General features: G+C 39.9%; 1 protein-coding gene across 1 annotated transcript in view; it reads left to right on the top strand.

The window, feature by feature from the left end:
• The window catches only part of LOC146131909 (uncharacterized), a 54849-nt gene that overhangs the window by 21140 nt on the left and 6555 nt on the right, over positions 1 to 27154 (top strand). The window contains exon 7 of the mRNA XM_083397127.1: positions 23322 to 23699. Coding sequence (XP_083253253.1) covers positions 23322 to 23699 — 378 coding nt within the window. The remainder of the gene's footprint in view (positions 1 to 23321; positions 23700 to 27154) is intronic.

The following is a 27154-nucleotide window of genomic DNA, read 5'->3' as shown; positions in this document are numbered from 1 at the left end:
TAAAACTCGTAATTTTCCGATCCGCGCCGCCAACAGACAATAATAATATTTCAACGTCGCTGGGCCGTTTACGTCACCGCACTTGCTCGCTGTCGGTCGAATAGCGTTTCCATGACAACACTGTGGTTAATGATTCGCGTCGTCGTGACGTCATGACCACGTGATCTGCTGCGAGCTCCAGTCGTTTTGCTCTTGGCCACTTTAAAAACCGCAAGGTTACTTATTAAATGTGCATTTAAAGCTGCGGTTTACATCCAAACGCACCGTGCATTTTGGTTCTTTAAAAGTGACGTTTTTTAGTTCTTGGTTTATTGTTAAACATGCCCTGAAGTTCCTTTTTTAGTACTGTTTGGATCCTATGAAAACAGAAGTCCCTTTTTTCAATTTAAGTGTTAAACAAGCTTTTTCAAAGTGAACTTTTTAGCTTTTAAAATTAACTTTTTAGCTTTTAAAGTGAACTTTTTTAACCTTTAAACTGAATTTTTTTAACTTTTAAAGTGCACTTTTTTAACCTAATTTAACAAACCCTGTAAAAATAGCGGCAAAATCCAAAAGGTGCCGCTTTTTGCTTTAGGTCGGTTTAAATGGCCGCTTCAATAACAACACGCTCTCTCTATTGTCGCACATTTCACTCAGTTCAGGGGAAAAAGGCGCGGTCTGCTATTGAAGAATCCACTTGAGCAAAACGCCATGAGCGCGTCTAAATATAAATGCCGTAGCGGAAAGTTTCAGGAAAAAGTTGGCGATTTGCTAAATGTCGCGCAACGCAATGCGTCGATTTGTTGTTAAAGATGGTATCCAGGGGTGTAGGGCGAATGGTTTAGGGTGTGACGTCACAATTCTTACACGGCATATATCTGTTTGACGTCACGAATCCTACTAAAGGTTGTTGTAAACTTCTTTTCATTTAATTGTTGCAATTAAAGTACCATCCATAGGTACCCCAGTTGCAATTTGCAACACTTTTAGCAATGTACCAAATGATTTTTTTTTCATTTTAGATTATGAGAAAAAACTTAACACGTTTTAGTTAAAAGGTACTAATGGCTGCTGGAGGCCTTTAGATGCATTGCATGTGTCCAGAAAGAACATGCGAGGTTTTTGTGAAATACCACAGGATCACGGTGACTTAATGTTTACTCAGTTAAAATTCCCCGCGAAATGCAAAAGTTCAACTCGGTAAGGAAGCTTTGCCCTTTGCGCCTTTGCGAATTCGCAAGCGTGATTTAGTATTAGGAAACCAACACACAATCTGCCCAACTCAGTGTTTAAATTGGGGTGCACACTTGTCAAGTATTATTCTGATTTGTTCTGAACAAGATTGCTCCAAAATTGTTGAAAACTGTACAAGCAATAGATCGTATTAGTTAAATTCGAGCTAATATGGCCGCAAAACTTGGCTGTTATACTTACGTTTAAAGCAACAGCTGAGAAACCCTGGCCAACCTGATGGGTACTAGAAACCGTCTAAGACAGGCTCAAGCATTAGGCATTACGTAAGCACTATGGTAATGGTATTTACGCGGGAGTGAAGGATATCGCTATACGGTAACGGCATGTGACTCGCGTGGGTGCAAATTGCGACTTGCGGCTTTCGCGTTTGCGGCATAGAGCGGCAAAACTGCTCGGAGAGTTTATTTGAGATAACGCGACGCCGCAACTACGAGGCACTCCTTTGGAGGAGGAAGTCCAACTAAAATATTTGCTTCGGATCATTGCGGTTTTGCGAATTTAAATCTAACTCCTTCATAAGATTTTTCGGTTCGGCCTTTGAAGGCTCGCGTTGTTGAAATCGTGTAAAACTGCCCTTTCTGTAGTAACGAGCGTTTTAAATGTAAACAATAAGAAAAATTGATGTCAAGGCCATATAAAAGTAGCCATTGAGTCCGTTTTAAATATCTCTTTATTTATTTTCAACATCAAAAATGAAAATTGTGAAAATGAATAAAGGTATATTCTTGAAATGTTCAAAATGCCTACCACCTTGCTCCTTCCATATACCTGCTTTTATACTCTTTCTACGTCTAAATAAATCCCCAAACCATTATGCTTCAAAAAATGGATTGGTTATTATTGGCTTAACCGGATGGCATTTATCTCTGAGTATATGTGAGTGTAATATTTTTATAGTCGCGAATGGCAAAAATACACCACTTGGTTAATTTCTAACTTTAAAAGAAGTAATTTGGCAAACACCTGACAATATGGCAGGTTAAATACAGGTCATCAGACTTGAACATTGCAGTATTAAACATAATTTTGTTAGAAACGTTGATACAATATATGTTTCCCCGCATTTGTGACTTGCCTATTTTCAAAATAAATTAACGTTGTAACAGCAAGACAATACGAAAGCGACAAAAATAGCCTACATTAAGTTCTTGCACATAGGTAAAACATTGTAAAACTCTCAGCCTAAAGGGGACTTTTGAAAACCACCTAGCTTTAAAAGAAGGGGGGGGGGGGCTAATTACCCAGAACCGAAACCAGATAATTAAGATGTAAGGAACTATTTTGTGACGTCACACCGAAACGCCTTGAAGGAGTAAAATAGGTTTCTAGGTTCTTCGAACTATGACGTCACGAAAGATACAGTTTTCGGCGCCGTGAGAATTTCTGTAAATTTCCTCTTTCCAGCAGCGGACCCGCCCACGCCACGCCACCTCCTCAAAAGCGGTGATACTCCTTTGGGGGCTTCCCCTGCTGTTTGCGTGTCTGTCTGCTAAAAACTTTCGGCAAATATTTCTAGGCTTTTTACTGCTTTCGTAAAGCGGTTGCGCTGATTTAGTTTCGTGTGTTATTATTTGCCGCGAATGCGAATGACGCAACATTTTCACAAAATGGTGCGTTTTCGCAAACTAGTAAAACTTTAAAAATTTGTCTAACCGTTTTTTCGCTTAAACTAACATGATTTCTATTATGGCGCTGTATGACGGCATATTGTTTGGGTAAATGTTCTAATTTTTTTTTTAATTTAAAACAATTCAAGTTAATTAAAACTGTGTAATTTCGGTTCGGCCTTTGAAGGCTCGCGTTGTTGAAATCGTGTAAAACTGCCCTTTCTGTAATAACGAGCGTTTTGAATGTAAACAATAAGAAAAATTGATGTCAAGGCCATATAAAAGTAGCCATTGAGTCCGTTTTAAATATCTCTTTATTTATTTTCAACATCAAAAATGAAAATTGTGAAAATGAATAAAGGTATATTCTTGAAATGTACAAAATGCTATACCAACTTCCGTATACCTGCTTTTATACTCTTTCTACGTCTAAATAAATCCCCAAACCATTATGCTTCAAAAAATGTATTGGTTATTATTGGCTTAACCGGCTGGCATTTATCTCTGAGTATATGTGAGTGTAATATTTTTATAGTCGCGAATGGCAAAAATACACCACTTGGTTAATTTCTAACTTTAAAAGAAGTAATTTGGCAAACACCCGACAAAATGGCAGGTTAAATATAGGTCATCAGAATTGAACATTGCAGTATTAAACATAATTTTGTTAGAAACGTTGATACAATGTTTTCCCGCATTTGTGACTTGCCTATTTTCAAAATAAATTAACGTTGTAAGAGCAAGACAATACGAAAGCGACAAAAATAGCCTACATTAAGTTCTTGCACATATGTAAAACATTGTAAACCTCTCAGCCTAAAGGGGACTTTTGAAAACCACCTAGCTTTAAAAGAAGGGGGGGGGGGCTAATTACCCAGAACCGAAACCAGATAATTAAGATGTAAGGAACTATTTTGTGACGTCACACCGAAACTTCTTGAAGGAGTAAAATAAGTTTCTAGGTTCTTCGAACTATGACGTCACGAAAGATACAGTTTTCGGCGCCGTGAGAATTTCTGTAAATTTCCTCTTTCCAGCAGCGGACCCGCCCACGCCACGCCCCTCCTCAAAATCGGTGATACTCCTTTGGGGGCTTCCCCTGCTGTTTGCGTGTCTGTCTGCTAAAAACTTTCGGCAAATATTTCTAGGCTTTTTACTGCTTTCGTAAAGCGGTTGCGCTGATTTAGTTTCGTGTGTTATTATTTGCCGCGAATGCGAATGACGCAACATTTTTACAAAATGGTGCGTTTTTGCAAACTAGTCAAACTTTAAAAATTTGTCCAACCGATTTTTCGCTTAAACTAACATGATTTCTATTATGGCGCTGCATGACGTCATATTGTTTGGGGAAATGTCCTAATTAATTTAAAACAATCTAAGCTAATTAAAACTGTGTAATTGCACATAAAAAAAATGTGCTTGCTGGTTCAGTTTTTTGGTCTGTACACAATTATGACAGCACACTGCTTACCATTAGGGTTAGAAGTAGTAAGAATTCCAACGCCCAAACCGATTTTTTTAGCATATTTGAAACATTTCGAACAATGATCTATTGATTATCAACATTTGATTCGTTTAAAATGAATTAAAAATCAACAACAACATAGATATTTATTTGCACCAATAGTAAAATTAAGCCGGTAACGACGTTCCGGTGAAATATTTTTTGCGGATACGTCGTACCGCTAAAAATGTTCTTTTCATCAGGCCGTTCCACCATTTTCTTTAATGTATTTAAACTAAGATTTCTGTTGCAGTAATGCATTTGAACGACAACAAAGTTCCGTTATGACGCAACTTAGTGACGTCATCTAGCAAAATGGTCATCGTTTCGGTAAAAAATGGTTCTATTTTCACCCCTCCTTTGAACTATTATATCTCTTGACTATATTCACCAAGAGAAAACTAGTAGTACTTGTTGCCAAGTGTAACATGTTTGTCATGCACAAAACTTGGGTATTGCATGTCGAACATATTACAAAGGCACTTTAAATAGCAGATTGCGCCAGGGAAAAGCCACTAACAGCACGACTCGAGGGCCATTCACAGTCCAAGTGGTTCAGTCTACACACGAAGTTGGCATTCCCCCTTTTAGAAAACAGGATTTCGCTAATTTGCGTTGAACACTTCATTCCACAATCTTGAAGTGATTGTCACGCCTAGAATGCGTGATCTTGCACAGTGGGTTTTCTGAGCTAAAAGCTTCGGGATTCGAACCCTCGACCCCGGAACTCTCGTCCTTTGCTCTTTTGACCGATCATGAGCGAATTGAGAATTATTTTAAATGTAAAGTGTTTGTTTAGTATACATGAGTTATACAAAAGGACAGAAAAGAATAGATCACCTTAAAACTTATTTTCATATATTTATTTGGGTGACAGCACATTATTTTTTTACATCTGTGTAATCCAGGTTAAATTTCAATTTTCCTTACCTTGTTAAACTCTCACATAACAGTTAAATGTAACGATTTTGGACTTTTTAACGATTGATTCATAAACGCACCACGAAAGATTAGTGCTTTGCCTTCCCATAAATAAGGGATATGAATAGCGAAGCGCAGCATGGCGTCTTTTCACACGCAAGCGACAAATGCTTTTGATATAAGGCCGCTTTTTTGCCTACAAAATAAGAAAATAAAGCTAGTAAAAGGAAGTTTAAAGCCGAATTAAACATACAGAGTTTTACAAGCATAACTCTGTTTTTTACCGCAAGTCTGTAATGCAACGTGTTAATCATTGCCCAAAAGAAGGCATCGGCAATTGCAATGATTTAGCATAATATTTCGTGCTTCGCCAAAACCGCGACCTGTGAGATTTCACGACCAAGCGATTGTGAATATTTAAGCTAGAAACAACAACATTGCCAGCAGAACACAACGAAAGCAAACCGTTTCAAATGTCGTAAAACGTCCTTCTCGTAAAGCGCGAAAAATAACGCGTTCGGAGCCGTGGTGTTGTCGCCTACGCCAAACAAACGCGACGGACAAAGAATCGCGTGCGCTAACAATCGCATTATTTCCCGAGGGGGCGTGTCGGGGGTGTGTGCGGATTTTGCCCGAACTTTTCCACGAAGCTGCCATACAGACAAAATCTTCTCTATTATAACTGCTTAGGTCCTATAGGCATTTGGCCAAGTGGTTATACGTAGCCAACGAAGCGTGACAAAATGACGTACCCTCGTCACGCGTGACCGCGCTGACTTTCTCACAGATGCAGATTGTAGCCGACGTCCTACTTTTTCGCACAGCTTTGGTTGCATAATGTTATAAGCGTTTCTAAATTGAATTGCATGTATAGCTTTACATTGACCGTTTCCAGTGCAGTCCTTCGCAAACATTTTTGTTTGGTGAAATCTTTTTTTTTTTAAAAACGCCATTTGAAACTTCCGATCTTTATTACCGTGACAAACAAAAAATTCGGACAGAATTTTCTCTATTATAACTGCTCCAGGTGCTATAGGTATATGAAAAATTCGTACCGGAACACAAGACTATTTTTGAAATTACATCACAACGTGACGTCACAACGAGGCCTCTAAATTAGGAAATCTTCGGAATCTTATAGGTTATCGTTCGATGTAGTGCACAAATATGCAACTGAAATCCTAGTTTAAATGCATTCAAGGAGACGGCGAGGTGGCCTTGTAAAAAGGGGATATGGCCCTAAAAAACTTTTTTACAGGTACGGCGTAACAGCTAAAGTTATTCTATCGGTTTGGCGGCAATTATTTTGCGCCGGCTTACTTTTAATGCTGGGCCCAACTCTTAAAAGTCTCTTCCGTATGCGGCCCGGTCAGGCTTTACCTACTGGTGCTCGCAAAACACACCCAAGCTGGCAACACGTCGCCGATTTACGAGTTTCGCTAACGGAAGCGTATACTGCACAACAAGCACCGTTAACCTTTATGTGCCATTGGACGGGTGGTTTTCCAAAATGAGCCAAATAACAAAGGTTGTAAGGACATTGCTATGAGCATCGCTGTGAACGACCAATTGCTGATTTTTCAAGGCTAAGCCATCCACAACCCAAAACAAGTACGCCTGGAAAAATATGTTTTTCGTAGTGAACAACCCTAAAATAATTTCAGCAAAATGATTATAAAATGGGAATTTTTTTATAATTGTGTCATTGTTATAAATCAAACAAAGAAAGGGCATAAGTCATATTTATGATAAATCGGAAGAAGGATATTATAAGATACCTGAAGAGAGTGGCAAACCTTAGTGAGACGATAAGACAAGAGATCAAGGGTGTGCCACCGCCTCAAAAGATGCGAAGTACCAAAATCATTTTAGCATAAAAGGATTTAAAAAAGCAGGTGACAATTCAAGATGGCGTCGCTTTACAAACTCGTGACATTTCAGTAAACACTGGGATGCAGCACTGGACAATACACGATACACGAAACACAAGGTTTACACAGGGCAAATTTTAACGTCGCATCGCCACTTGTCGCCCCGCGGATTATGACGTAGTGTGACGTCATAAACGATAGCGCAGACGCAGGTTCTACGTGGGTCGGTTACATTAACCGGGAGATTTGAGTTGGTTTAGGCACCTGCTGTGAATAACGAATAACGAGGCTCGATTGCAAGATGGGATGATACTTGTTACAATGGGCCGCATAGTGCGTTTGTGTCGGGTGTGGACCTACAGTATCGTGCGTGTATGTACGCGCCACCGGTGTATTTGGTGTTTGATGTGGGTTCTCTTCTATAAGCCTACTAAATCAACGGCGACTTTGGTTTCGCTTTAGAAACGCTCCAAGTCCATGAAACGTTCTTCTTTTAAAGTGGTTTCAAAGGGTGTGCCACTGGTTGTAGAATTAGTTAGCGCAACTTAAAAAAGTAAACTGTCTTTAAAACCGAATGGTAATGTTTTTAACTGATAATGATACAAGTGCGTATTAAAATGTATTTTTTAAGATGATGTCGATTTACTCAACCTATTTGGATTTGTCATTTATTTTCAAGCTGCATTTCAGATCCGTGCACAGTATACGTAAAAAAATAAGAAATAAACACAAAACATCTAGCAACGTGTATGATTCTCCAGTAGTGGTACATGGTATTTTTAAAGCATAAAATGGGCATTTTTGTCATTTCTGAGTTAGAATAACTAAACCAAAGATACTGTTGTCGCGGTGCCCATGGCTATGTGGTTTGGTTCAATACCTAAACAAACGGTTTTGTGATATGTGATGGACTACTATACAGTTAGGTACATTGTAGCATGCTTTAACATTGTGTCTGTTGTTGTTTTAGCACAAAAATGGTGGCATAACAATAGCCCGCCTTAACTATAACACTAGTGATGAGACACGCAGTTCAACTAACACAACAAAATATTTTAATTTCACAACCTGAGAAAGTTGTCTAGGTCACAACAAACCCAAGAATGCGTGTCAAGGTCACAACAAACACTGAAATCCTCGTGGTCGCACAATACTGCATTTTACTGGTTCACACGATGATTTAAAGAGGTTGTGTTTGACTGCGGACAAAACCATTTAATTGAAATAGTTCTGATACGTCGTTAAAGGCTTAAATGTTTACCAAGGCCGTAAATCACAAGTTGAACCCGTGTTTTGGCCGCTATTCGCTTTGCATTGCTAGCTACAGGCACCCTTTGGGATGTTTCCATAGAGTTGGATTAAACATTAAACCCTAAACGATTTTTTTGGTAATTGGTGGACCAATGTTACCTTCATCTGTACATATTATGTTGTTGATACTACCAACCTCCAAGCTTTACATGCTAAGGGTGGCTTAAACATTAATCACCTTTCTCCTAAGCTTTAATGATGTAATAAATAACTTGTGATTGTTTACAAAACCCTTTGCCTTGGCTATGTTTGTATGAAAGAGTAACTTGACGACCAAATCTCTTGCTTTGGATATATAATATGAGAGAAAATGGTTTTATTTAAGCTATTACGCTAATATTGCTTTTGAAGTAAATACAGAAATAATGGTTTCCCAACAATCACTTTACAGCGATGTCATAAAATCACTGCCATAGTTCTTTAAATAGAAACAGCGCAAAAAACGTGCATACGAATTGCATCAATTAGTCTTTCCACTTTAACAAACTAAAATACCCTATGTAGGCTCACGTAATTTATTTTCAGCGGCTGAAAATAACTAATTTTCGCACAAATATGGGTATCAAAAATTGAACCGTAAACAGGAGGGCGCTGGAAAAATCTTATTTCTCTAAAATATTTAACGAACACAACATAAATAAAAAGCCGAACATAAAGCAAAGTTTTGGAAGTTTAAAGATGTAAGTTAGGCGCATAACTGCAGGCTCCCTGGCTACACAAGGCTGCCATCACAGACTTCATGTCATACAGGCGTAACGTTAACCGTAAACCAGTCGGGTGAATAATTTGCGTTGCCTTTGGTTATTTTTTAAGCGTATTCATCAAGCAAAATAGCTCATAATGAATTCTTCAATTAAAATCAACTGAAGATGATACAAGTTCGTATCGAAACGTCTTAATCATAGATGATGTTGATCTACTCCATCTTTTTTCGCTTTGCAATTCATTTTCCAGCTATATTACATATCCGTGCATAGTGTATAGCAAAAATTGCTCATCATTGTGGAATTTCAGCATAAAATGGCGGAGGCCTAAGTGCTAGTAACCAACAGTAGGCCTGCGCGATTTTCACAAGTGTGGTGCAATAATCTTCGGCAAACACGGGCAGCGTTTTATCGCCGAAAACTTGCAAAGCCGGAATCGCGTCACCTCGAAAAAACTACCGAACAAACGGAAGGACGAGTTGCACAACGGGAGAAATTCCCCGAAATTTCAGCATAACATGGTCGCTTATAATCAATAGGATTGATTTCCTCCCCAAGTATTTTTTAATGCGCAAAACATGTTAAAAAAACTTGATGAATTGCAAAGCCAAAAAGGTCGGGTAGATCGACATCATCTTGATTAAGAACCCCCCAATACGAGCTTGTATCATCTTCAGTTAATGTGACTGAGAAGTAAACTGAAGCATCACTTACAAGTTCGTATCGAAACGTCTTAAATCAAGATAATGTCGATCTACTCGACCTTTTTGGCTTTGCAATTCATTATCAAGCTACATTTAAAAAGGATGCATAGTGATTTTCTTCTAGTAAATTTAACTAGCCATTTGTGGCCAAAGCAATCAAAACAACCTGTGCTTTTATCGCCGCGTGGAACCCATGAGATCATCCATATCAGAATTTGAAGTTTCGCTCACAAATAGCAAGCGAGGTGGTGACTAATCTTTATTCGCAATTTCGTGCCGTTTAGGAGGTATTAGGTAATCTTTACTCACTAAACAAACAATAAAACTAACAACCCTAATTAAACCAGGACCAAACATTTTTTAAAGGAATATATATTTCGCCTATACTGGCATCGCCAGTTCCTATAAGTAAAGTAAAATACATATACATAGCAAAGTAATAATCAGAAATTTCTTTGGAATAACGCAATCTGCCTGAATCCGAATGGTGAAAACAAACGATTCTGGTTGCACGTTAATGATAAAGATTCTTATTCTCATACTGATGATGCTTTTAGTAGCGAAATATATTTATCATTAAACGACCAAAGAAACTGATTTTCGGTTTACTAAGTACTTAATTTAATTTAGTTTAAAATGAATAAAAAGTTAAAAAGATATGAAAGAAGTACAGATTGGGTAATATTTATGTTTGGGCGTCTGTTTCGGCTGATCCCTGTTCGGGCCTCGAAGCAATCAACAGAACACAGCTGAGGAATTTAGCTGGTCGACGCTTTTTCTGCCGTTTTGCTGCAAAAACGGTGACGAACATCATGGATTCAAAATAGCAAAGTTCAAACGTGGTTGTCAATCGTGTAAAAGGGATACATTGCTTATTTTTAATTTCACGCTAATTCCGTAAAACAAACGGCAAAGAGTTTACGCTTTGTGCAAAGTTCAAGGCTAGTCAATCTTCAACGAACAGAGAATGCCGAGAATGCATAATCGGGTGAAAAACGTTGGTAAACGACAAACTGCGTTGATAAACCTGTGCTTTGCCAGAGAGAAGAACATGGCTAGCAATTGGGATATTGTGTCAAACTTTTAGGATTGTAGTTTGTTGAGATTGCAAGTTCATATAGGTTTTTTAATGTGTTTTAGGGACCTAAACGGTCTCCCAAAGTAGCCTAGGTCTGTAAACTACAGCAGACGATTAGAAGATGGCTTTTATAAGTGGGCTGTTGCGTTCTTTAAGGTTTCTTAGCGGTCACCTAAACCTACCTTAAAAAGACAGGTTTGCTAAACTTGACAATTTAGCAAGATCTGTGGTACGTTACTAAGATTACAAGTTAGCAAAAAACAATAAAACAACAGAAAAGGTTATCCAACGCTTGTGTATTTTTCTCACAAGGGCGATTGCGTAGTCCTATATTCAAATCAATTACCGGCTATGTAAGTGTAAGTAGACGTGGAATGAACATCAAATCTCTATTGGAAGGAGGTTTAGCTTTTTGTTTCGAATGAAGTTTACCTACTTGTGTACGGGCTTTTATATTGATTGTAAGTTTAACTACGACCTCCAGCAATTATCTTAAGATTTATTCGAACAGTTCACAAAATGCTACCTACCTCTGTATAGGCTTTGATCTATATTTCTTTATTTCTAACTACAACCTAAAGACTCTATATTAGGAATTATTCGAAACGTTCACAAAATATGCTACACGTAATTCTTTATGGGTTTTGATATTTATTCTACGCCTAACCACAACCCCCAGCCGTTTTGATTTTTTCAGTGTTATTAGATTTTCAGTTCGCATAAAAAAAAGCACGAAAAAGAAATCAACGGTTAAATCCCCGGGCAATTCTTTTCGCGGTTTAATCCCGACAATTTCGGTCGCGGTTCGACGCAAGAGAAAAAAATGTCGGGCGGTCGCCGTGGCAACATCGAGCTGGCGCTGACGTCATAAAGAGACCACGCGCGGCTCAGAAGGAAAATCACAAACGGGTGATTCCCCCTTGAGTTTTCCCCGCTCAGCCACAGAAGCACGTGAATTAAACGTGCGACCTTTTTTTCGCTTCCGCAGCGCCTCTCAGTTTGAGCAAACCGAAATGCGCATAAAAGCGAGGGATGGTGGCATTCGCTCGACACTCTGCAAATGAAAGCGACAGCCGTCGAGATTTTAGCCTGAATTTGAGTTGGGCGTTTCGCGATTTCGGTGAGAAATGATTGCCGTGATTTTTTTCTTGTGCGCTGAAGTGCATTTTCAGCTGTGGCGTTAAGGCAAGTTTTATGTGGTAATTTGCGTGTAATGGTTTGTATATAGATAGGCGTGGAGTTAAAAAAACATCTTGATGATTGCATTGCGTGGACGATTTGAGAAACGGCGTTTTTTTAAATATTTTTTGAAGTTAGCTGCTGCATACGAAAATGGGTCTAAGGAGCAAAACGACAATAAAACAAAAAAATCAACAAATAATTAGGCGCCAATAATAAACACGGATCAAACTTTACCAATCGCTTTCGTTTTTTTTGTGTAATAATTCGCATGTAATAGTTTGTATATAGATAAACGTAAACCAAAAAAAAAAAACGTTGAGACGTTTGCATTTTGTGGACGATTTGAGCGACGGCTCTTTGTCTTGATTTTTTTCAATTTAAGGTAACTGCTGCATACGAAAATATGTCTCAACCAACAACGCTAATTAAAAAAACGCATAATTAAACAAGAAAATCAACACAGAACTAGGTGCTAATAATAAACATGGCTCAAACTCTAAAAATCGCTTTCCTTAAGTTCCCAAATCTCCACTATTCCAGCCAAAAAAATCAGGCCATTTTTGTCGCCTCACGCGCAAAACCAAACACGTGCAGTTTCCTACAGTCTCGCACGAGGTGTGTTACTACAAGAGTGCCGCAACTAAAAGAAGCTGCCTCACGCTCACGAGGCAAATTCTAAAGCGTTTCTCTCAACCTTGAAACACGATGCGAAAAAACTGTCGAGTAGACTTTGAACGATAAGTCAAGCCTCTCGAATAGGATCACGGGCGCTTAATTAAAACCGCGCTTTTTCTTACAAAAGTCGCGGGCAAATTTCGTCGCTTTTCGCACATTCAAAAGGGGTGACATGTCCCCACGTGTAGTGTGCCCCTTTTACTGACCCCGTGGTGCTTTCGGGGGCTGGGGGTGAGTGGTATCGAATACCCCACGTGGGGAAAAAGGGGCCCGCTGGCGCCCCGGCGTCCATTCGAGGGCCTTGAAAGCTAATGGACTTGCGTAGATAAGATTGTACGACCGGGCGCGTCTTTAGCTTTGACGCTGATGGAGAAAAGCGTGGTAATTGCTTTTGTCGCTGTTGAGAAGGTGACGAAGTACAGGCGCGTTTTGGAAGTGCTCAGATAGCAGGTTGTGTCATTGAGCGAGCGTTTTTTCTGCTGTTGAATACTAGCAGGGAAGGCATTGGCGTTTAGGGCGAGTTGCGGAAATGCCGTTGCGGCTTTGGCGAGAGAAATGTCACGAATAGAAAAGGTCGTGATATTGCGTTGGGGCCAAAAAAGGTTTATGATCAGCTTTCTGAAGTAAAACGAGGCGCTGGTCTAAAATTCTACCACTTTTTTTGCAGTAACCAAACGAGTTGTCAAAATTGAAAAAGATTGTCAAAAATTGAAAAAAAACGAGTAGAAATTTGGGAGAATAAATAAATAAAATAAAATAAGACCCACACGCTAGCTCACACCATAACCGAAATAATGTTCAAAAGTGGCAATATAACCCCCCGTGCGAAAATGTGGTAGGATTCTACAACAAACGAAAACCTAAAATAGCGCAGCGTTTGTGGACATAGCAGTCACAGCCAAACCTGTTATTTTTACTGGAGGTTTTTAGCCTATTCGACGGTTCAGGTCAGTGCATTACAAAGCATGCGATGTGTGCTTAGCACGAAGCCGAGTCAATATAATTCAATTTCGAAAGCCGAGAACACGAACTGGTAAACAAGGCAATTTTACGCTAGAGTTTGCATTGCAATTTGCCACCGTGGTTTATTGAGTATGCGTATTTGTGCGTAGCTCTGAAACTGCTGTTAAAACTTTTGTTGTGTGATTTAGGGCAGGGCTGTATAAACGGCAGAATCACGAACGAAAGTGATAACCCAAATATAGGTGTAACTGTACGCTTGTTTACAAGCACAGGTTTCAACATAGGACCATAACTTTGCCCGTAAATTGCGTTCGACTTTTGCGAGGTAAAAATCGCTAAAAATGTTCCAAATTAAATATATAAAAGTCAGGCCATTCGATAGAATCAACATGCAGTTGTATTTTCAAACGTTTCGGCTATAACTAATGCACGATGTTGCCGAAACGTTTGAAAGCAGAACAAAGTGTCGATTTTATTTAAATATTTTGCTTATATTTAAAACTCCTACGGAAACCAAAACGTTCAAACGAAAAAGTGTGTTTCGACCAAATTTTCGGCAAGCAAAAAAACACTGCTATACATTTTACCACTGTCGGCGGACTATAGCCTACAAAAACGCTATCAGTTTAACAGGCTGGATTTAAAAGTAACCCCATTCGGCCAATTTTCGTGCAATTTTTGCATTATTAGCTTCCAATTTTAACTGGCTGGAAAATAGGCCTTAAAGCGTTCCCAAACGGGTTTTGAAACAACTGGCAAATTTGGTGCAGCAATAAAACCATGAGGCTATTTCGGCGCCGACTCGTCAAGGTACAAAAACAGGCGACTTAGGAAATTCTTCGCCGCCTTAAACTGAATCAACGTGACCAGATTTTCGCCAGCAAATTCGCACCAAGCCGAATATGGTTGCCTTATAAAGACGAAAACCGCACTAAGGTCGTAGCCGGAAATAATCTTTGGAGCGGGCGAGATGCGAAATGCACCGTTGAACTAATGTAATGTTAATGGAGTTATGTATTTAAGGCGAAGGGTTTCGGGTGACTCGCGGTTATAACTTAAACGAGAGCGTTTTACCAATTTTTGCCCGCTCCCGAATTGGATTATGGATAGGCGAAATGAGATTTTTTATCATAGCGAAAAATAACCGTAAAAAAATCCGGGAAAATAATGAGTAAATTGGACCGAACCTGCTCTCTCCAGCACGCCGTACACCAACTGCTGTTTTTTATGTATAAATTGTAATCTATAGACCCCTTTATGTAATTTAAAAGCTGTAACAGTTCCATTGTGGGCAGTATTTAATACATACAAATTTATCAATTGTAAAATTGTTCTTCCGGCAATTTTTTTTAATAAATATACCGACGTTTCGAAAACCTATACACAGGAAATCTTCAACAGGCAAATCACTGCACGAAAAATTTACAAAGGATACAATGCCTAGCATAGCAACAATATATTCAAACAGATTTAAATACGTTAACGCGTAAGTTTGGGCCAATTTACAAGATTGGTTATAAAAAAATTATAAAAAATATCACTGTACCCTCGTACGAGCTCCGGCAAGCGTATTTTATATCTCCGAATCCGACCAAACAACTTGCTTAACAAAACATGGGTCGCACCCCGCTATTTGTTTGTCCAATGTCGCCATTGCTCGCGCGACCGAAATAAAATCGCATTGTTGTCGTAACAGAATAGCATTGTTACGCGTTTCGGGCAACCCCACAAAGGCGGACGCTGTAATTTCAAATGCATTCGGAAATGTCGGCTTAACAATAGCAGGACGTCTTGCAATCGTCGAAATCAATGCCATATCTCGTTTCCGCACGCGTTACACGTAACTGGTCACGGGGCCTGTAAACACGTGGCTTAGTGAAGCGTACACGAAAACCACAAAATATATCCGCCTTTTGAAAAGCTGCAGAAGCAATTGTTCGAAAACTAAATTAGGAAAGTAATGCCAAAAAGGTCGAGTAGATCGACGTCATCTTGATTAAGACGTTTCGATACGAGCTTGTATCATCTTCAGTTAATTCAAGTCCGTATCGAAACGTCTTAATCAAGGTGACGTCGATCTGCTTGACCTTTTTGGCTTCGCAATTCATTATCAAGCAAAATTAAAAAAAACTTTGACGAAAAATAAAACAAAATTTAGCAGAAAAAATAAAACAAGCCTTTCGTTTAAAGCGGATATGCAATCAACCATTATGACGTCATAAATGCAGCGCTGTGATCGTGTCTTTGAACTAACGGTCGCCGCGTTTCGGATTCGCAAATTGCCTATTTGTCGTACACAGAGGAAACGCCGGGTGTTTTAGTTGAGGAAACGGCGCCTTTATAGACGTACGTGACGATATGCGATACTAGGGGTGGAATTTCTCTGGAAAGAGGCGACGGGAAATCGTAATATGTCCACATCATTCGACTTAAGGAAGCAGTAAACTCCCTTTTTTGTATAGAAGTACAAACAAATCCATACCCGGGAGGAATTTGGATATTTCAAAAGATTCACAGCCTTCCATAGTGGCTCCTAGTGTTGTAAACAAGATGTTTTGAAATGACTTAAGTCCTAATCAAGACATTTTAAAAACAGTGATCTAAGTTAAGTCAATGACTAAAGTCATTACAACACTGGTTGCTTTTAACGGTATGCTATTGTTGCAAACAAATCTTCGTGGCTTTCAATTACTGGCATAAAAAACATACTAAAAAGTTTAGTTAATGTGACTTGCAATTGATTTAGGATAAAGCAACATTAAAAAATCTACGCCATTATTTGTACCTGAATGTACACTAAAAAATTAAACATTTGTTTGAATTGTAAAGGTGTCTGGATACAAATGCTACGTCATTTTGTTAATCAATAACTATTTTTTGGTAAACGGGGGTAATTCGTTTCTTGACGTAAAGATTCTGCAAAAACTCTAAAAAAGGAAAACTTAATAAAAAAGGATAGCTTGGTAAAAAGGAAAAACTTAACCGAATAAAAAATAAAGAACGCTTGAAACAAATAAGTAAAAAGTCACACATGCAATAAAGAAAAAAAAACTTTTTGCTAAAAAAATTCCATCACTCTACTCGCACACGTGGCCTTGGCGGACAACAACTCCCCCCCCCCAAAAAAAAAAATTAAAATTCTTCTCAATCTCGAAAACGTCGCTGTGTACGTCCAGATTGCCGGTAGAAACGCGGCGGCAATTTGATACGCTCGAGTGCATCTCCCTACCGAATTCCGCAATTAAGCGATTCGATTTCCGAAGGGAGGTTGAGTTACGCTCGCAATTTAACTAATGGCCTCTCGTCGGCGTTGGCGAAATTAAAACCGCCCAGGCTTGGCTAACGATGGGAATGCGCCGCCCATACGAAGTTGATTGAATTTGGCCGGATAAATTGGCTGCTCCAAACGGGCCGGCTCTCTTTTTTCAAGTTGCGGACGTTTCTGTTTAAATCGGTAAAAAGGGTGTGAAACGAGGGAGGAAAATTAGGCGAAGTGCTTTCTTTGATTGCCCATGTCAATTGGCCGATGGATTGATTTGAGCGTTTATGGTAAGGCGCGTGAAACAGAGACATGTCGCCCGCAAAAAACGTACCTAGCTTTTTCTGTTTTCAAGGAAACGGCCCTGCTAAATATTCGGTGAAACAAGAAAACAAAAAAAGCCTAAAAAACGAGGCTATGGCGTTTTTTTAACGTTGTTACGAAAGCATGACTTCTGCAATTCTTTAGAGACGTAAGCTAGGCTTACAATACACGTTCTTTCCAGTAGTCCAACGCACAGTTACTTTATTATGATCATTTTAAGACGGTAATTTTGAACCCACGTTTTTTCGCTTTTACCATTATTTCGAAATGTTAAACTTCCAACTTAGCATTGAAAGGGGCCCATCGCATTGCTGTGATTAAAGATTCGTTCGCCAGCTTCAGATTAGCCACAAGCACTGGCCCAATTGCAACAGCTGCAATGTTGCGCATTAACGACAATGCCAAAAGCACCCGGTGCTATAAGCGTGTCAGTTACAGCCTGCATCTTTGCGCTGCAGAGCTATTTCAAAAGCTCGACTATAGCGGGTACAGGCCTTTAATGTTTTCAACAACAAAAATAAACAAATCCCGATGTTTTTAAGTGAACATGGGGCAAAATGCCTTCGGGTGAGCAAAATGTATTGGCGGGTAAACTGATGTCTTGAAATTTGTTTTTCCGATTCATTTTAAGGGTCACGCTTTCCTAGAGATGTTGCCATATTCGCATCGATTGGTCATATTTAGTTTGCATGTAAAATTAGAGTAAAATTTGTTTAACGTTCGTCTTTTGAAATACAAAAAAGAGAAGGGCGCCAGAAAAACTAAACAGGTATACTTTTAAAGCCGGAGGAATTTAATTATGTCCCTCGCAAAAGTTTATAATAACAAGACGGCCAATACCAAAACACTGCACTCACAATCAATCGTATTTAGTTTGCGCGCAAAGCGAAAGAAAAGTGTATTCAACATTGGTTTGGTAAAAATAAAAACAACATGGACGCTGAAAATACTGAAGGGTATCTTGCAGGAGGGTTTAACAATCTATTGTCCCATTTGCAAAAGGTTATGATAACAAATTGGCCGATAACAGACACTGCGCTTACAATCCGTTCTTATGTGTGAAAAGCGAAAGAAAAATGTATTAACCTTCCAGTAAGAATATCAAAGCTTATACAGAAGTAGTTATCATTTTGAACGTTTCGAATAACTCTTTGTTCCGTTTTAACATAAATTAATAAAGAGTTATTCGAAACGTTCATCAAATGCTACCTACTTCAGTAAGGGTTTGATATTTTTACTACGCCCTAAAAATCTAAAAAAAAAACGCTCAAAAATGTTAAACATTGGTTTTGTAAACGATAAAAAAACGCACGCCGAAAATGCATCACGAAATCTCGCCGAAGCGCTTGAAATTAATTACTAGCAAAGTTTACAAATCGGCTTTTCGCATAGTTCGATCTAAGGGCGCTGGCTAAAACACTACGCACTCCGGTCGCGGTAAAACAAAGAAACGGGAGCGGAGAAAGCTGAGCGAGGGGAGATGCTTTCAGGAAGGAACTCTCTTGGGGGGGAGAGGGCGCGCGAAGCGAGGACAATCGCGTCTATTCGCTTACAATACGTAAACACAGTCGCTATGGCATCGAAAGAGATAGGTTCAAGTATCGTTTCTGCCAGACAGCTTGGCCGCTAGCGGGGCTGGATTAAAACCCCCATTTTAACCCTGTATGTTTGAGTGGTTGATTCTTAATCGTTTATAAAAGTGGCCCTAGAGTATCGGCCTTCTTATTTGAGGCCTGGCCCTGTTTTTTCGGCCGTTTAGGTAGCCAGACAGCTTGGCCGCTAGCGGGGCCGGTTCAAAACCCCATATTAACACTGTGTATTTTTAAGTCGTTGATTCTTAATAGTTTATAAAGGTGGCCCTAGAGTACCGGCCTTTTTATTTTGGACCTGGCACTGTTTTTTGGCCGTTTAGGTAGCCACGCGTTGGCGGCCTGAGCCCTATAGCCGTTGCGAAGTGTTTTAAATGGGGAAGAAGGCTGTGAATAATGCATTAGATCTTGAAGCACACGGCAGCCGAGTTCATTTGTAAGGAAAGACAAGGCCACGAAGGTATTTAGGCAGGACTTTTAGTAAAGTACATAGAGTAAAGGTAGTTTCATTTTAAACGTTTCTAATAAAGTTTGATTCATTTTCATCGCCTTCTGTATGGGCTTTGATGTTCTTATTACGTCTTAACCTCCAACCATTGACTTTGTGCTCTAAAGTTAGTTTAGGTTGCATTTTTAACACGTGGCAGTTAAGACTTTGGGTGTAACGCAACAATAATCAAGAGGAGGCGAAGATTTTACGGAGAAATAGAGACATTAACGATTTATTGGGACGCGCAAACGAAATAAAAGTTTATTGAGGAAATTGCGGGAAAATGTTGTTATTTTTCGCGCTTCGGCGAAACATATAGATCCGCGTTTATTGCACGCGTCTGCAAAAAAGCGAAACTTTTTGCCGTTTTGCAGAAATCTGTTGTTTAGCTCGCACAACGGAAGAGTCAGCGTCCGATTGCCACTACGCTCGATGAAAAACGACCTTAATCCGTTTTCGCGTAATTGTAAAACGTTCTAAAGTTTTGCCGTTCTATATTTTGAATGCCTAAAATATAGCGCCAGTAGGCTATAGTTGCAACTGATGTAGCGCTGTAAAGAGAAGCTAATTTCTAAGCCTTTGTATTACAAAACACAATTGCTACTTTGAACTTGATACTGAAACGTAAACTCTAGTGCCCAAAACGTGAAAATCGTTTTAGGACTGTTGTAAATTATCTAAGTAATCTTTTCGCTAGTGCTACAAATTATGAGAATAAAAGTAATGGTTTCCGATCAGGTTTTGTAGCCTATCAGTTGGAACCGCATGTCCATAGACCTATTTTTTGTGAACATATTGTAAAAAACGCACAACGCTTACAACAAAGTCCCGTTTAAACGAAATTTTCCAGCAAAAAAATGGCATACTGCATAGTCAATGACTTTTCTTTATTATAGAGATTAACTATAGAAATCAGGTTAAACTTTGAAAAAAAAAGTTGCGGTTTTAATCAAATTTCGCAGCCTGTAAGAAACCTGATCAATTACACAATCCCGGTTTCGATCTGATTCCAAACACACACACACACACACACACACACACACACACGCAGACACATCCACACGCCAAGTGCACATGGCATACGCTCTGCAGCAGCGTACGGCTCAGCAGCTGTTTTGGAATCCAAATGCAATGCGGCGGCGCGCATAAGGGGACAGGTGGCATTGGCATTCGCAAGCCACATAGCGTCGACAGGCTAGCCCCAACAAAAAGTAATGGCACTCTAGTAGACGGCAGGAGCCTTTAATTGGAGGGGCCTTGTCCGTGCCTGCCCAGTGCTTTAAAGGGCTGCGTGTTGCTAATGCTGTGAGGGCGATTTTAAGTGATTTTGGAAGGTTATTATCGTGGCAAGCCAGAAACTAGGTTTGTTGTATTTTGCATCAGAGTTGTACAGGTTGTTATGTTTGGTAGCGAAAATTTGCCCAGCGATCTTGTTCGCTGTAAAAAATATGACTTGGCTGCACAACTTGCGCATATTGATCATATTTGGAAGTAAAATAACACTATTTTATCGTTTTATGCGAACATAACAGTAACAAAAACTAAAACAAATACTTTTAAATGTCTTTAAAAATGATACATTGCTCAATAGCTTGCGCATTAGGTGTATCGAAAATCGTTTAAAAACAAGTAAACAATCGTGGCGTTCATTCAAAAGTCTCAACCAAAACATTAAGAAATGTTTAAATCGCCATCAAAACAGTGCGAAAGTTATCCACCCGCAAAACCATGGTCATACAGAATAGTCTCGCGTATCAAAACAGGCCAATGTCACTTACGAAGGGTTAAAGCTACACAGGTAATAAACAGTCTGTGTCGAAATTGAAAGGGGTTTAAAAAAACGTCAAAACATTGACTCTACAGCCCGGCTTCGTTACTAATGTACGCGTTGCTGTATTGTTGTTCAACAACGCCAATCCACACAGGAAAGATTCCCGTAACACAATTCAATGCAGCGGACCCTAGTGTAGCCTTTGTGGTAGCGGATCTTGTTGTTTTTGTTCGTGGCTTTGTCCGTATGCCGAAAACGCAACCGTATACAACCTAGGAGGGCCTACAAGCGATATAGGAGTGTAACATAGCATACAGCTGGCCCCTCTTGCCTTTTATGCTAAGCGAACAATGATAATAACGCGCCGTCCAACTTCAATAGAATCCCTATGAAAAGGCCGGGTACTTTTCCACCGGCCGCTTCAAGAAACGGGCCGATTGGCCGGGTTGTGTGGCCGATTAAACGCGAGGCAGAATCAATTGTTTTTTTTAATAGGGTTTATGCGAGTTTATAAAACAATTTCACGCTTTAAATACAAGACGCCCTAATGTCATAGTAAACTTACAAATACCGATAATACGTTGACCAAAAACACTGTCGAAAATGGACAGCGTTTGTTTAAATGCCGCTGAAACAATCCATCCTTTAAATGTTAAAACAAGATGTAAAATCTTCGAAAAAAGCTATAAACACACCAAAATTTTAAAATTCAAACCTGTTAATTAAACCTATAAATCAACATTTCTTTAGCGGGGTATATGTAAAAAAACAGTCGTTTATACTTTTTAAAAGAGGTTGTAAGAGGAGGGAAAATCAGTGATAATTTGGATCCGGCCTTTGGTAAAATGGCCACATAATCTGGCCAGCTAAGCCATGTTCACTGTAGTTCAGGTGTTCGACTGTCAGGGCTAATTTAGCGTGGCCGGTGTATTGTGCCGTACAGCGTACACAGAGGCAAGCTCATGTTTTATTCAGCAGGCGACCTTGTTAGCCGCCGTGCATTGTGACGTATGAAAGGTATCGACGCGCGCGCCGCGCCCGATGACGTCACTGCTTAGCGAGGGCTTTTATCGATTTGCAAGAACGTTAGGCTTAATTGCGTCGCACCGGCGAACGCTAGAGCATCTGCATGTACGTTCTTGCAGTTGGATGGAGTTGGCAAAGCAGCTGTTTATGTAAATTAAAAGGATCCTGGCTTAGAGCATTTGGCTGGATGTTGTAGTTGGAGGTAGAATGAATATGTCGAAGCCCATTCAGATGTATAGGTATAGCAGGTTGTGAACGCTTTGAATATATCTTAGATAACGGCCGAAGGTTGCAGTTAAACGTTAAATGAAATACAAAGCCCAAACAAAAGTATAGGTAGCAGTTTGTAAGCCTTTCGAATGATTGTTAAGATAATGCCTGGAGGTTGTAGTTAGACTTAGAATGAATAACTAAGCTCACATAGAAATAAATAGCATTTTTGGACGTTTCGACATGATTAATATTTACTTTTAACATCTCGTTCACAAAATGCTATACCTACCTCTATATGGGCTTTAAGAATCATTCTTCGTAAAAGGGTGTTATTTGTTTGAGAGTAGGTTAGAGTTTTGTATACAGCGACATGTCCGTAAAACGTGATACTCTTTCGCGTTAGTAGTAATTCGAAAAGCAGAATCGTGTTGTAAAATATCGTGTTGTCCGAAACGTAAACACGGAGATACGGGCTTTGGCGTTCAATCTGTCAAATCGTTTTCCACAATGTTGTCTGGCGTTTCTTTCAGTGACTCTTTGAACTGTTTATTGAATACAATAATTTAAAGATTTCTTTAACAGCAAAGAGTTTTGATTACCAAAATATTCTTCCTTCGCCCTTTATGTTTTTCGAGATTCATTTTTCAGACGAAAGTCTAGTGAATTAGCTAGGTGGTATTATTGACATCTGGACAGCCTGGATCGTAAGAAAAAACCCAAAAACTTGTAGAGATATTCAGTGAGCTTGAGAACCTGAAAATTTTGAACGCGTACTGAACTTGTTTTATCTCCTTCACCAGCGTGTGTTGTTTTGTTCTTGTTGTTTTGCTGTGTAAAGTCCTACACTCCTGCTCATCGAAAAAAATGACCTTTCGAAAGCGTGTCCTCTATCGTAGCACCTCCGGATCGGTGTGTGACGACTCCACTCGCATCTGGGAGGACCCTCCTCCTCCCTACAGCCTCGTTGATCCGGTAAAGTCCTCATCATCATCATCCACGTCTTCTTTCGTGTCCTCCGGGAGCGATGGGGAGGTTTTCACCACCAGAAGGAGATCACAATCTTCCTCGCGAAGACGTCGACAGAGTCCGGAGCACTTGCGAATTATGAGGAGAAACGATAGCGTCCTCTCTTCCGGCGGGAGTCCGAGTCCGTTCGTGTTTGATCCGGAGGACCTCCATGATGGTCAGGGAGCCTTTTTCTTCCGGGATGAGAACGCGCTCAGGTACTTAAGGCAGGATGCTCCAGCGCAGCAGGACACCCTTGATTACCTGGTGTAAGTGACGCCCGATGGATGTTGCATGTCGTGCATCGAAGCTTCACAACAAACGAATCATGATAACATAGTTGAGCATGCTAACTAAGTCTTGCTGCGGGCCGCTTTGTTTGTAAGTTGCTGTGTGTGACTTTTTGGCTTTGCGCGCCGCTTTTGAAACTGATTCCATATGTCATGGCTTTTCATGTGTGGGCTGTTTAACTGTTGAAACGCTCATTTTTTACAGCCTAATTCTTTGAGCTAAATTTAGAAGGTTGACAGGCACGTTTTTCACCGGCATCGCCGCATTGTGTCAGATTCGACCGTTTAATTGACTGAAAGCCGTTCTTGTGACGTAATCAGCGATTTGTATGACGTCAGTAATAATTTATAGCGAAATTAGCGCACTTTTGACCAAATGTAACAGGTTGTAAAACATCGTTTCCGTGCGATCCTATTCTACTCAAACTGGAGGTTTAAGTATTAGAATATTGTGTTAAAAAACTGCTGTAGGCGTTTTTGGCTTTGCGCGCCACTTTTGAAACTGATTCCATATGGCATGCTGGCTTTTCACGTGTGGGCTGTTTAACTGTTAAAGTTCTAATTTTTCACAGCCTGACGCTTTGAGCTAAATTAAAAAGATTTTAAAGTACATTTTCGATGGCATTGTAATGGTGCCAACGGTTGCATATTGGAAAAAAGCCGTTTTTATGGCGTAATCAGCTTTTGTATGACGTCAATAATCTATAGCAAAATATTTGACAATGTTTTCACCAACTGTCACAATTTTGTTTTATAGCGCTTTTAGCAAACTTTCTGTTTTTCTAAGCGTATTAAGGAATCCACAGGCTTTATTTAGAAGCTTGTAAAACAATCCTTAAGGCACGGCCGTAAACTACCCGAATAGGCGATTTAACTGTTAAAATGTTGTCTTAGCATAGAGTACTGTATTTAGAGATTTAAATGTCTTCTATGTTGCCTTAAGAGGTTTGTTGGCAAAATTTTAAAGATATTCAAACACGGCCCCAGTGTAGTAGCAGCGTCTGATAAACCGTGCTGTCTATGTAAGCCGAATTTGTCAGGTCGCGGGTGCACATAAATATACGCGCATTAGCCCGACACGAAAAAAATGCCGACGCTTGATGTGTAGCGCTCTTTTTAAAAGCAGGGCGGCTTTAAAACGTTAAATATTGCATGAAGCAATTAGGGCTTAGTCTATGACGGGTTGAGCCCACAATTGACCCCGCGTTATTTTGTTCTATAGACCGTCTTCAACAAAACCTACAGCTCTTGGCTTTGTCGGTTAATGTCGACGCATCGCAGTTTCTCTAGGGGTGATAAGGCCAGATATTGAGTGGCTTCCAACCGTGACATGGCCCCCTTTGCCTGCGTGGATTTTTAATGGGGCTTTCGGGTGGCGAAAACAACATAATATCGATGCCCCAGGTCACGTCAATAGCTTTTGAATACACTAAACCGCAATGTCAAAAGCGTGATCGATGTGCTGAAGTTTTTCCGTTTAATGTAGAGCGAAAGCCTTTGTTAACCCGGAATCTGATTGACGCAGAGATAAAATTGCTCCTGTATAGTGCGTCCTGTTGGGCCCTGTGATCTTGCACAGTGTCCCACTGGGCGTTATGATCATATCCAGCGTCCCAGAATTTACAAAGTTGAAATGCATGGCTTTGCAATGCCTGCCCTAAACATTACCCGATTGAATTACAAGGTGTGTATTTTATGTGTTCCTTTGTAACTAACGTGATATCTCGCTACAATTCAAAGTTCTTTGTCCAGAAATACCTATATACAAGGGTGCGATGCGGATTAAAACGCCTTTCAGATATTAGCGGAATGGCTGCTCGTTTGCTACAACTATACAAGGGTAAATCGATAGGCCTTATCGCATTTCACAACAAACGCGTATTCGGTAAGCAATCTCCAGCATCGGCGTCGCTTTTACTATGCGCATTGTATCTCGTAACACACCGACGCTTGTCGATTACACCAGGACCACTTGTGGAATGCTGTAGCGGCCGAATTTTGTGGCTAACTTGAAACCAGCCACCTCCTAGGCCGTTTTACAAGGATTTCACCGGCCACTTTTATTCTTAGACCGAATGGCCAGGCACAAAAAATCGCTAAAATATTTTTTAAGGGTTGATTATCAGTTTAAAAAGGCACAGTAATACAGACACACCTCAAACAACCGAGCTCGTTTTGCTGTTTTTGTACCTTTTGATAAAAAGAGAACAACCGGTACCGTTTAAAGCGAATGTACCAGACCCTACATTGTACATACATTGCTAGAAAGGGCACAAAGGCATAAAGCGTAATCGTTGTGGTCTACGAATTTGTGGTGTTTCAGTTAGTTTCATTTTCAAGTTGCGGATATCGGGTCTTTTTTTCCAGCTATAACTTTATATACAGGCCTAGTGTTGGCTGTCAAAGTACACCACGCCATATCTACACCCATTGCGTGGGGAACATACCAGGGCTATATTATGCCGCCCTAAAGGGTCCAGTTGTGGTCTGACGCCTTTGAGAAGCAAGCTGTCGGCTCCTTATCAACTCGAGGCAATTACTCATTGTTTGTTAGCAACTTTCTATTGGCAACATAACTGCGACTGTGTGAGAACCAACTTACCACGTGCTTACACTCCCAACGGGACTTTCTTTCAACTTTGAAAGCGTGAACCTTGTTAAGTTTAATTTACCTCACACCCTTTTCTACGAAGCGCTTAAAAAACTTAGGTAAAAGTGTTGCTTTTTAGCGTTTTTCAACTTGTTTCGATTTAAAAGGTGTTGACGTAACAGTTTTACAAGACCAATTCGACTGGGGCATTAAGTTGGAACAATCCTGTTTTCTTAAGTACAATATGCAAGGACCTGTAATGTACCTTGATAATTAATTTCAAAGCCCAAAGGCCGAGTAGATCGACATCATCTTGATTATGACGTTTTGATACGAACATGTACAATCTTTAGTACTGACATTTTGGATTTGCAATTCCTTTTATCTTGTTAGAGTTTTTCTAAGCTATATATCCTGCAAAACTTTCTTAGTAGTTAAGTTGAGTTAAGGGTGAAATAGAAAATAGTATTTGTGTTCCGACGTTTACTATTGTTTTACTCTTTTTCACCAATTTGTTTACTGTTTTCCCACCAATTTTAGGCTAGACGCATCTTTTAAAGCGTTTTCCATTTTTTTCACCCCTTTGCCGTTGGCCTGACCTTTGTTTTACGAGTTTAAAGTGGCGAGGAACCGCCCTGGGTTTAAGTGGCCATCCAAATATGGCTTCCAAGCGATACGAATGTGACATCCGGCCCTAGGACCGCTCCACATATAAAAAATACCAAAAAAAAACGCTTTAAAAGATGCGCCTACAGCCCGAAATTTCGTGACTGATCGAGCCTTTACGACTGTTTTGTTCCGATCGATTTGTTCCCCCTTTGCCCGGAGAAGACCCTTTTACAGT

The sequence above is a fragment of the Ascidiella aspersa genome, chromosome 9 (genome assembly GCF_963924565.1).
Source record: "Ascidiella aspersa chromosome 9, kaAscAspe10.2, whole genome shotgun sequence".
Taxonomy (NCBI): Eukaryota; Metazoa; Chordata; class Ascidiacea; order Phlebobranchia; family Ascidiidae; genus Ascidiella; species Ascidiella aspersa.
The sequence above is the reverse complement of the archived record's forward strand: the minus strand, read 5'-3'. Positions and strand labels throughout refer to the sequence as shown.